This window comes from Anguilla anguilla, chromosome 10, assembly GCF_013347855.1.
Source record: "Anguilla anguilla isolate fAngAng1 chromosome 10, fAngAng1.pri, whole genome shotgun sequence".
Classification (NCBI taxonomy): domain Eukaryota; kingdom Metazoa; phylum Chordata; class Actinopteri; order Anguilliformes; family Anguillidae; genus Anguilla; species Anguilla anguilla.
In genome coordinates, this window is record NC_049210.1 from 29,504,068 (window position 1) to 29,516,110 (window position 12,043).

General features: G+C 37.9%; 1 protein-coding gene across 2 annotated transcripts in view; it reads left to right on the forward strand.

Moving 5' to 3' along the window:
* Window positions 1–444: 444 nt before the first annotated feature.
* LOC118207111 (solute carrier family 2, facilitated glucose transporter member 11-like) overlaps window positions 445–12,043 on the forward strand; it is a 44,905-nt gene continuing 33,306 nt past the window's right edge. The window contains exons 1-4 of one of the 2 annotated variants that reach the window (XM_035380430.1): window positions 445–541; window positions 715–813; window positions 3,963–4,123; window positions 5,856–5,980. In XM_035380430.1, the coding sequence (XP_035236321.1) occupies window positions 518–541; window positions 715–813; window positions 3,963–4,123; window positions 5,856–5,980 (409 nt within the window). In that variant the 5' untranslated portion in view covers window positions 445–517. The remainder of the gene's footprint in view (window positions 542–714; window positions 814–3,962; window positions 4,124–5,855; window positions 5,981–12,043) is intronic. The other variant, XM_035380431.1, reaches the window with a different exon arrangement.

The following is a 12,043-nucleotide window of genomic DNA, read 5'->3' on the forward strand; positions in this document are numbered from 1 at the left end:
ATCCTCATGTTTTCTGCCAATATACTCCCTGTGAAACCATTGTCACTATATATATATATATATATATATATATGAACATTTTACATCTTTATTTTTTCTTTAAAGTTACTTTGCTTATGTCCAGTATGTGGGAAAAGTGAAAAAAACATGACTGTCAGGACAATGTTTAACAATGTTTTACAATATCTGTTCAGGGCTTGTCCAAAAAGACTATTGCAGTTAGATAAGAGAAGAGGATGTTCCACTGTGGAGATTTAACAGACAAAATCCAGTTTACAGTATCAGGTTTAATCCTGCTTTTTCTGTTTTTCTCTCTGAACATTGCTCGTGTTAATGTCCATTACATATTAATGTTTGCCAAAGGTTAACTTCAACTACGCAGAAATATTTAACAGGGCATGAGATGTGTTGGTATATATTCCTCCATCACAGTTCCAAGAAACATCCCCAGAGGTTCTACGGAAAGTTATGTGCAATTAATCTCCAGCAACACCAGGAGAAAGGGTGAAGACACAGGATGAAGAATACACTGAAGGATCTGGTAAATGTTCTCTGATCTTATAAGACATGCATTAATGTAAGGAAGGAGGATGGCTGATGTTCATCAGATATTCACATAGAAGCATTAGCTATTTGTTGTTGTATACTTTATTTAGTTAATGCATTTTTAAATAACTGTGGGTTCTCTAATCATTATGAACTTTTTTGTTTCAGAAAAAATACTGGAGGCTTTATCTACTAACTTTGGTGCTGGGGATCGGGGGATCATTTCAGTATGGGGTTCAAATATCCATCCTGGCCTCCTCAGAAGAAGTAAGCACTGAAAATCATCACTGACTTTACTAAGTCATCAATATGGTCATATGGGCAACCGGGAGTTGCGTAATCAGTTGGCTGTTTAATTGACTTGATTGGTGCTATGTAGTTCTGACTCAAGTGTTCTCCAAAGTGTTAGAATAGCCAAGTAATTCACCAGACAGAAGTACAGGGGGTACAATCAGGTAAACAAATAAACAAGTAAATCCTGATTAGTAATTGATTAACAAGCAGACAAGTATGAAATAGAAAGTTGATATCAACAATATGGCTCAATGATAAGCCAACAGACTTACAGGCTCTTCACAAAAATGTTGAAAGATAGATAATTTTGACACAAATCTGCATTTAAAGTATGATGCTTTTTTTGTTGATAATTTTGACACAAATCTGATTCTGTGGTAAGCAACGTAGCCGTGACATCTTCTCAATGGGCAAACTACCTCCACACTACTTTGTGCCTAATTCCCACAGACGGGGTAAGACAGAGCGTGTGCATTGGCCTTACGTCGCTGTTCTGTCAGGGGTGCTTTCAGTTTCTTGTACGCAGCTGCATATTAACACATTTCCCAAGGACCGTACTAACACAGGATTAGTTGCTTATAAGTATAGGAAGGTCTTGATTGCAGTGTGCACTTCCATATTAGCTGATTCCCAGAAGGTCCGCTGCTAGCCCCGAAGATCAGTGTTTATGTTGTCTTGGTGTTGTGTGCACGGTCCTGAGCAGAGTGGTCATGGAAAAGTTTAAATATTTGATGTGGGATACTTTTTTTTTACATTTCTGGAACATATGAGTTTGTAGTGATTACTTCTTAATAAACTTACAAAATGTAGCATTTCCTGGTCTTACATAGTAAATACTATATTCATAATTTCATGATTTGAGTCCTAACACAATAACTAACAAATGTGACAGCCAAAATTATTTGCCTCTATTGGCATTGGAATAGCATATGAAACTTATAATGGAATAATTTGGTCAAAAAACCACATATTAATTGCTATAGTTAATGCTGGTTACTTTTGACAGAATATAATTATTCAAATAACAGTATAGATCTGGTACCCAGATAATACTGCCTGGACCCAATGCACTTCAAGGATTAAGTCAATTAGGGAAATTATTTGCAATTCCGAACATGTGCAATTCATTGTTTTTCAATCAACAGTGTTGAGTCCCAGAAAATCTCAACTGGACAGAGGACACACAACCCAATTCAATAGTACAAGTGGTTTTATTTTGTGTGCACATGGAGGGCACTGTCACCCACTGTCTCAGCAAACATGGCAACAGTTAAACATCCTTTAATACACTTAACCCCTTTGTGCAAGCCTCTGTGTTCTAGCAATATAGTAGACGATTCTGGACAACCATGCCGAAAACGGAGTTTCTAAGCACCACCATTGTCATGCCAGTAGTCCATTTACCAAGCACCCCCTCCCTGCAGTCTCATATGTAACTACACCCCCCACGCATGATACACTGGACAATAGTGTCTATTTGGGAATTCATAAAAAATTTCACCACTAAAAATATGTATTACGTCATTGCAACAAGATAAAGCCAACAATAGCCCTAAGATATGCAAATACAACCGTGAAAACGCTGCTCACTGAATGACAAAATAAACAAGACATATTTTTCTAAAATTATACCATGTCATTCTACTGTCAATGTCTACTGTGTCGATGTCTAATATTCCGATCAGTTTTGTCTTTTTTTTTGGATAATATCAATATTATTGAGGACTTCTGAGCATAGCTAAGCCATATGGTTGCTGATAGGCCTAGCTGACATTCTGCAGTATGTCAGAAGAGAACGACTGATTTTCTGGTGGAGGACAATGCCTATTGAACACAGATAAGATTTCACTGTTCATATGTAAGTATTACTGCTCAAAATATTGCGGTTGTATACGTTATTTTTTAAATTGAGTGTCTTTAAATAGGTTAGTGCTATTTTATAATGAGGATGTTTGACACTGTAGCGTAAGCATTGGTTGGTAGCTCAGTGGTGTTTGTGTTTCAAGCACCAGATGTGATGTGAACTGGAACATTGCCAAAACATGGTGGACTGTTGAATATTGTATTAATGCCAACCCCATATAAGAAAATATTACATACTGCAGAATACAGAAAAACATATGTTATATGAGTTAATGATTACACATTTAGGTACTTGCTAAAATGTCTAAAAACCTGTTTTTGCTTTGTCATTATGGGGTATTGTGTGTAGATTGATTAGAAAAAAAATCTATTTAATGACGTAAGAAAATGTGGAAAAAGTGAAGGGGTCTGAATGCTTTCTGAAGGCACTATATCCATTCATCATCTATACCCGCTTATCCTAGGCAGGGTCACAGGGGGTGCTGGAGCCTATCCCCGCATGGATAGACCTCCAATCTGTCGCAGGGCACACACACCATTCACTCATACAGTCATACCTGTGGGTACCCAGGCAGGATTCAAACCCTGACCTTCTTGCTGTGAGGTGACATTGCTACCCACTGCACCGCCGTGCCACCCCTACGTGTTACAAAACAGTCAAATCCATAAACACACATTTATTGTAGTCTATAACTAGTTGCTTTATTTACTATTATCCATCAACCAAACAAGGAATAAAAGCTGTTGAGCAATGGTAAATTTAATTATCTGTAATTTTGTCATTGTCTTTTAAATGACAATGTTGTCAAATGGTATGAGTACATTTTGAGGTAATGCAGCACAAATGCATGTACCAGTCATGTAAACGCACAGTAAAATGTACACTGTTAATTCAATTCTAAGAGGACATATGAGTCCAACTGGGACCATACACTGGTATGCATGGATTTACAAATTTTACTTGTTTTAACAACAATATTATTGTATTGTGAACAATACTTTGCTGTTGGTGGTGTATGATGCTGTAGATTTACTACAGGTTTTTTTTTCGTGCCACTGTCCAAATACTTGCAGACTGCACTGTCAGAAACTTTATTTTACTGTCTAAAATATTTTGTTTTTTGTTCATCGTTGAGCATTTGCACAACGTCTAGTGCAGAAGACCAGTACTTATAGTGGGACAGTGGGGATTCAAGGACTTTTTTTGGGGGGTTTCATTACATGTAGGCATTGACGTGTGATAAAACTCCTTTCTCCAGCACATACAGAGTTTTGTGAACCAGACATGGCTGTTGAGATATGCGGTTCCAGTGGAGGAGTCTACTGAAAAGCTGATCTGGTCTTCCATTGTGTCATTGTTCAGCCTGGGGGGCTGGCTGGGTGCTATCCATAGCGGGAGCCTTTCTGTTGTCTACGGCAGGTACGCCACAAGAAATGTATCTCTGATATTGCAGTCAGTTTAACTACCAGTGCTAATGGGGATTCTCTGACTTAAGTTACGCACATGTCTTTGATTTCAGCCCTTTTGAGATGGGATGCATACTGTCACATATTGGCATGTATTGGGTCGTATGCACCAGCATCATTGAGTGTGCTGATTTCTGAGTAAAGTATGCAAGGAAACCTGTTTAAGGTGGCCACCCAGTGGTGTAATGAAAAATGGCCATCATGTGGAGCATACAAAAGTGACTGCTAAGGCAGGTTTCACTGTATTTGCATGCACCGCCACCTCCATATTCTGAGCCTGTTTGCAACTTTCAACTTTTCTTATCACTTATATTTTTTCATTTAATTTCAGCATAAATGGCGTATGAGCTGCCGTTTTGAAACTGATACTAGTAACTTTCAAAGAGTAAGAATATAATTAGCAATATAACGATGGCAGCACACCCTTAAATACTGTAGCTGTTGACTGGAGACAAAGACCAGGTTTATTTGGGATGACACTCATGCTTCATTATTTCTATAGCATAGACCAGAAGCTAGCTTAACAGGAGAGAATGACCGAGGACCATCCTGTACCCATGCAATCTCATCTGTGCTTAGACACACATTACAGTACATGCAAAGCAACAAGAGATAGCTACAACACAAATACACATCAACAAACATGGCAGCACACAGAACATTATTCAGCCGGTGGCTAGCTACTATGCTAATCACACGACAATAACAATCTTTCGAGAATGTGCCAACCTCTCAAGAAGGAAAATATCAGATTAAGGTATTTCTTCTAAATTCCAAAGGGCTTAAGCCTCCTTCCCAATAACCTAGGTCAGCCAAATGGCCATCATGGATAGGTAGCTACCATAAAAATGTGACTAACAAGGCAGTTCAATGTATTTTCGCTCCACAATTAGCAATGAAAACTGTTTTATATTTCAGGTGAGAATATTTCTATGTAACCCCAGAGAGGGGCTTTAGGGCTGTACTATATAAGGCAACATATAAGACAATATTAGTTGCAGTTATCCAGTAGCCTATACTTGCGGCTATAGTCCAACTTAACCACTCTCGCCCGCTACTCACCTGTAGCTGGCAATGCAACCACACTCCTCCACGTACCCCCCCGAACAACAGAGATCTGTACAGCTAGATACCATCAAGTGATCTTTGTGTTGGCATCATTCATGTACTGAAGCCACTGAAGGGGACTGTGGTCTGAATGGGCCTTCGGAAGCTTCCTAGCTCCTTCAAGGAGCATGTAACGGGTTGGAATACCCTTGAAGATGGCAGACCTATGTAAAGTTCCGGGTCAGGCAAGGACAGAGGAGACAAGCACAGATAAAATAAGTGATAGGAATGAGCCCCGTATCTCCCTCCATCCGACTGCTCGCATGGGGTTGGCTGTGAGCCTCACACACCTGAGGGACTCAAGCACGGCCTCCAACTGCTCTATATGCTGCTTCCAGGTTTCACTATGGATGATGACATCATCAAAATAGACTGTAGCATACGCAGAGTGTATGTACCCTCCAAATTCTGAATGTAACCTCTTTGTTATAGTGAGGCAAATATTGATTTCTTAATGATATCGTACATAACCATAATATATTAATGATTGTATATTTTTTGCATAGACTTAAAATAAGAATATTTTGCTTTAATGTTATAAATCAACCTCTGCTTTTTTCTTATTTGTGATTTTGCAGGAAAAAATCCCTACAGATCAATAATGTTGTGGCAATTGTTGCTGCTTTTCTGATGATTCTGACTCCTGTTGTCAAATCCTTTGAGATTATCCTGCTTGGCAGATTTCTGTATGGCTACAGTGTAGGTAAGTGTCTTTGTATTTTTCATTATTGTACTTTTTATTATAATGCTGTAGTGCTATAATGCTAATCCAATGGATTAAAGGAACATTTCAAATTCATATAGATAGCAGAAATAGCACCAGTGATCCTTTACTCCAAAGCCCTTGGAATGACATGACAAAACGCAGTGTTGTTTGTGGTCTTAAATTTAGAAGTTCTTTGAGCTGCAAAAAGTGCCTGTGTGAGAAAGAAGGTGTTGTCATGGAAGGAAGCATAGGTTGTATAGAAGTTTAAAAAGAAGGCATGGTTACTATTTTAATAGAGTTATAAAATTGTAATTTTAGGGGTAACTAATGTTCTCCAGGTTAACGCTTAATAGAGTAAAATACACAAGTGCACAACTGTATTCTAAAACTCAATTTTTAAAAGCGTGGTCTTATCCATAATTAGCTACACACGATACTTACTCCATCTTACTGCACCTTAAAGTTAATTGAATTTGCTCTACTAATGGATTTTTTAAAATGATTTTTTGCATTAAATAGTGTCTCTCATTACTATTTAAGCCTGTGCTGTGCTTGTCACTGTTACATTTGCAAGCACATTATTTTGAAACTTGTGCTGTTGTCACATTTATTATTATATACTTTTAAAAGCAGATTATGAAAGTATGCTGCATTTTTGGATTCTTTCAAGGTTATTTTATTTCACTCATCTGAATATTAAGTATATTGAGTGCCAAGTCAAAGAAATTGAATATACTAACATGCATTTAGCTTCATTCTGTGTGCGCAGACTTCACTGTCCTGAGTTGTTTGGTTGATGAGGTCTCATTGCTTTCATAGCTTGTGAATTTGAATGGATTACAATAATGGTGTGTTTAGCATAGCGAATGAGGAGGCACAGCTGCAAGACAGTTTAGGAACTTAGTGATTATTATTTTACTCATGTTGATGATTTGATGATTTTAGATATTTTTAGTATTATTTATTGGAATACTTATCAAAGTATAAAATTATGACATTAACGCAGCATACATTTTATAAATGAAACAAATGAATGGTTATCTGTAGCAGAAACAGTGGAATGTTACTTCTGTGTCTATTAAGGGCAAAATAGACAGTCAAAAATGAGAGTAGCAAGTGAGTGTATCACTGAAATCATTCATTATGTAAACAAAAATGCAAAATAAGGATACTTGATGGAAATATTAATTTGAAGATTCTGTGGAAAAGTGTCTTGTCTAGTTCCTGTTCATGTTTGCCACACCTTCAGCTCATTACAAATGGAAAAGTTGCCTTATTGCACCATGCACTGGCTTGCACAACTTACGTTAGTGTCCTTAAAATACTAAAACTGAGTAGAACCGTTCAACAGTCAGGTTGAGGAAGGTGATAAGGAGACCAGCAGAGGAGGAGTGAGGGATAATTCAGCAGGAGATTTGAAAGGTAGATGGGAGCCAGACCATGGAGTGCTTTGAACATGAGGAGGAGAACCTTGTATTCAAAGCAGAATTGACCATTAGCAAATTTATGATTGACAAAGCTTCTTTTGTAGGCAGTTAAAAGGTGTTGTTGGAGAACTTACAAAGCAGACATACGTTATCCCTGGGGGTTGGAGGATGTGTTATTGTTATTCCATCTCCCAAGCTGAAGACAAACTTGGAAAAGTATCTGCTGTGGATAGAACTTTGTGGACAACCACACTCGCAGTTCAATGACATCAATACTGAAACGTTCAGACACACTTTTGCTTGATGGTAAGATATAGAGTGTTCTGCCTATTAATAACATCAGATTAAATGTATAGTATATTAGCTGTAGTTAGCCGAATGATAAAATATATGTTTATTTGTCAAATGCAGTTAACAGCACAGTAGACAGGCAGTCGTGCTGGCAATTAAATGTTAGCCTGCGGGCATCCTTGTGTATGTGAAGGGAAAACCTAGTACAGACAATATAAGAAATTATTTTAAAAAATAGGAAAAGCTTGTTAATAACGGAAGTATAGAAAGAGCTGCCAAAATAGGTAGATATTGCCCATGCTTAGGCTATGCAGATTCAATCCCCCACACCGGTGCAACATAAATAGGGCATAGCCTGACAGGTAGTAAAAGTTAGACTAATGTTAGGTCAAACTAGCTTTAGAAGCATATCTAACATTAGCGCTTCTTGGGTTTATGTTACTTTATTGCAAACCTAGTAGTGGTATTGTCATTCCAACAATTATTCGGTAGCTAATGGCAGATAATCTTTTCCAGAACTTTATTAATGGAAGACCAAAGACACCTTCCCCAACCCTGTGAATGTAACCTTGTTAAAAAGGTGCATATTTGTTTTTAAATATTTCCACAGTTCGATGGAAATAAATATTTTCCTATTTATACATTATTTACAAATATATCAAGCCGAACCACTTTTTAAAAAAACTGGATTATACTTCCAAAAACCATTTGTAGTTTCCATCGGTAATTCATGCAAGCAGATGCTGCCAGCTGACTCCATCTTCTTTTGTAGTGCATAGCAACAGTTGCTAAGGAGGGCGGGACTTTGCTAATAGTCAATTGGATGGGGGAGTCAAGCTCAATTTTTCACAACTCCACACATTTCATGTTACCATACATCTCCTGTGTCATTTAGGGTATCTACTATATTTCCATAAGAGATCATTTCATAATAATAGACTTATATAGATTTATTTCCGCTTTTATGTACTATATCATATTTTCAGTGGGTCAAAAGTTTACATACGCATTGTTAGTATTTGGTGTCATTGCCTTTTAATTGCATAATTTGAATCATACGCTTGGGGTAGCCTTCCACAAGCTTCTCACAATACTTTGCTGGAATATTTCCCCATTTCTCCTGACAGAACTGGTGTAACTGGTGTGGTGTCAGGTTTGTAGGCCTTGCTCAGACACACTTTTTCAGTTCAGTCCACAAATTTTCTATGGGATTCAGGTCAGGGCTTTGTGATGGCCACTCCAATACTTTCACTTCGTTGTCTTTAAGCCATTTTGTTAAAACTTTTCGAGGTATGCTTAGGATCATTGTTCTGCTGGAAGACCCAGTTGCAACCAAGTTTTAACTTTCTAGCTGATGTCTTGGAGTGTTGCTTGAGTATTTTTAGATAAAGCTCCTTCCTTATGATGCCATCTATTTTCTGAAGTGCACCAGTCCCTTTTCCAGCAAAACACCTCCACAACATGATGCCGCCACTCCCATTTTTCACAGTTGGGATGGTGTTCTTCGGAATAAAAGTCTCACACTTTTTCCTCCATACATAGCACTGATCATTATAGCCAAACAGTTCCAGTTTTGTTTCATCTGACCAGAGAACACTCTTCCAGAAGGCTAGATCTTTGTCCTGGTGATCACCTGCAAACTTCATTCTGGCTTTTTAATGCCGATCTTGGAGTAGGGGCTTCTTCCGTGTGCGACAGCCTTTCAGGCCATGGCGATGTAGGATTCTCTTAATGGTGGATGTAGATACTTTGGTACCTGATGCCTCCAACTCCTTCACCAGTTCCTTTGTTGTTGTCTTGGGGTTCAGTTGAACCTAACGGACCAAAGTTCGTTCAGCCGTGGGAGTTCATTTGTGCTTCCTTCCTGAACGATGCAGTGTCTCTGTGGTCCCAAGATTTGTATATTTGCATGTAGTTGTTTGTACAAGATGCTTGTGGTACCTTCAGTTGTTTGGAAATTGCTCCTAAGGAGGAACTAGACTCGTGGAGGTCGACAAATTTTTTTTTCCTGAGGTCTTAGCTGAGTTGCTTGGATTTTCCCATGGTATCAGAGGCAAAAAGGCAGTGACTCTAAAGGCAGGCTCTTAAATACAGCCACAGGTGCCAATTAACTCCCAGTTAACCTCTAATTATGACAATTGGTCAATCAGAAGCTTCCAAAAAGTTATTGCATCAATTTCTGGAATCTTCCAGACTGTATAAAGAGACAGTCAACTTGGTGCATGTAAACTTTTGACCCACTGGAATTTTGATATAGTGAATTAAAGCAGAAATAAATCTGTCTCTAATCGATTGATTTAAAATTACCTCTTATGTGAACAAAGTAGATGCCCCAATTGACTTGCCAAAAGAAATGTATGGTAACATGAAATGTGTGAAGTTGTGAAAAACTGAGTTTGGATATCTTTAGCCTAGATGTATGTGAACTTTTTTGAAAAAACCAGTTGGAGCTTATTGAGCAGGATACCATGGAGTTACAGTAGTCTGGGTAGGAAGTAACTAGAGCATGATCAAGTGTTTCAGTGCTGGACCGGGACAGTGAGGGACAGAGTCTAGAATTGTTATGCAGGTAGAAATAGGCAATTCGGATGATAGAGGTGGGGTAAAATTGAGATGGCGGTGTCCAGGATGCTGCCAAGATTTTTGTTACATATAAGAAAATAATTCAATTTCAATCATATTTCATCATCTATTAATCATTTAAATAAATTTACATTAATAACTGATTTATTCTGCTTTTTTCTGTTTTCAACAACTTTGCAATGACTGCTCTGCAACATCATCATCATAACCTTTATTTAATTCTAGGAGGTACAATTGAGGGCCAGGCCCTCACTTTCAATGTAGCCGAGATTACAAAAACATTTAAGACACAATAAGTATAATAAAAGATCACAGAATATAGCAACAGTAAAACCAACATAGTATGTAATAAATAACTAGATTAAAATAAAATAAAATAAATAAAATCAAGCACAGATAGGATCAAAAACAGATACAATCAGAGACAGAAATGTTCAAAACCAGCGATCTAAACTGCCCATAAGTTGGTAGAGAACTGATTTTAAGCAATTGTTGAAGTTCATTCCAGGAGGATGGGGCACTAAAATGGAATGCTGACTTTCCAATTTCTGACCAAGCCTGAGGGACCTTAAGCATAAGCAAGTGATTTGACCGGGTTAGGTAGGGTCCAGAGCGCCACTCCAACATCATTGTTATATAAGGTGGAAGCATTCCGACAATGGCCTTTATGCCTTATTGTCCATTTCAACAGTAACAAAATAGGGTAGTCTTCAATCCTCTAGGTGAGGAGAAGGCTTTATGTTGGAACAGTGAACCCATGTGTCACGTCCCTCAACCTTCATTGCACTGGAGCTCGACAGAGGGACTTAGGGCCATATTTACTAAGCATGCTGCAAATTACCGTCTGTGCCGCAAAATTGTGCGTCACTACATGTTTTCAATTCACTAAGACTGGTTATGTAAATGAGCACAGCCGCAGCAAGTTAATTTAAATGCACTGCCAGCATTTAAATCTTATGTATGGCAGTAAAGCAACGTTGTTCTGCTCCATCGCTGGTGAAATCAGGTTATGGACAGGTGTCAGGATCCATGGATGCAATGGATAGGCACTGTCAGCTTAAAAATTTAACGTCTCATTAGTAAAAACTTCAGAACACATTTGTCTTATTTTTCACATTTTCTTATTTAAAGTCAGACTGAAATTTGAAATACTGTATCATTATTTATATTCTATACCATTGCAAAATTGTTTTTAAATGGTTTTTTTTTTTTGTTTTGTTTTGTTTTTTAATGATAAATTAAAAATTATACTTTTGGACATATCACAAAAATGTGACTCATGTTACTATGGAGGCCAGATGGTGGGTGGGTGGGGTCGAGGGCGTACTCCTTGCGTTTTGAGTGACAGCTAGTGGGCGGACCGTCTGAAAATGTTGACTGCGACAGGCATCATGATCAAATAATAGGGTGACAGGCTACATTTCAGTAGATAGGTAAAGCTAAATGAGTTGTCATATTGCACAAAGTAAACAAATCTCCGTAGCTAGCTAAATAAATAATATTCGGCTTTCCTGAATTGTTGCTTTATATTTCGTGTGATAATTATGTTGATGCTAAGATTGCTTTTCAGCTATGCCAGCTAACGTTAGCGAATGTAGCTGTTAGCTATCCTCCTTGTAAGCCAGGCGAAGGTAATTCATACACTCAGTAATTATACATCCAAAATATAATAATATAAGAAACTTACTTACTTGTGGTTATCCTCCGTACTGTGCTTGATCGAATTGTGGGGACTGATAAACGTATCTTTAAGTTTCAT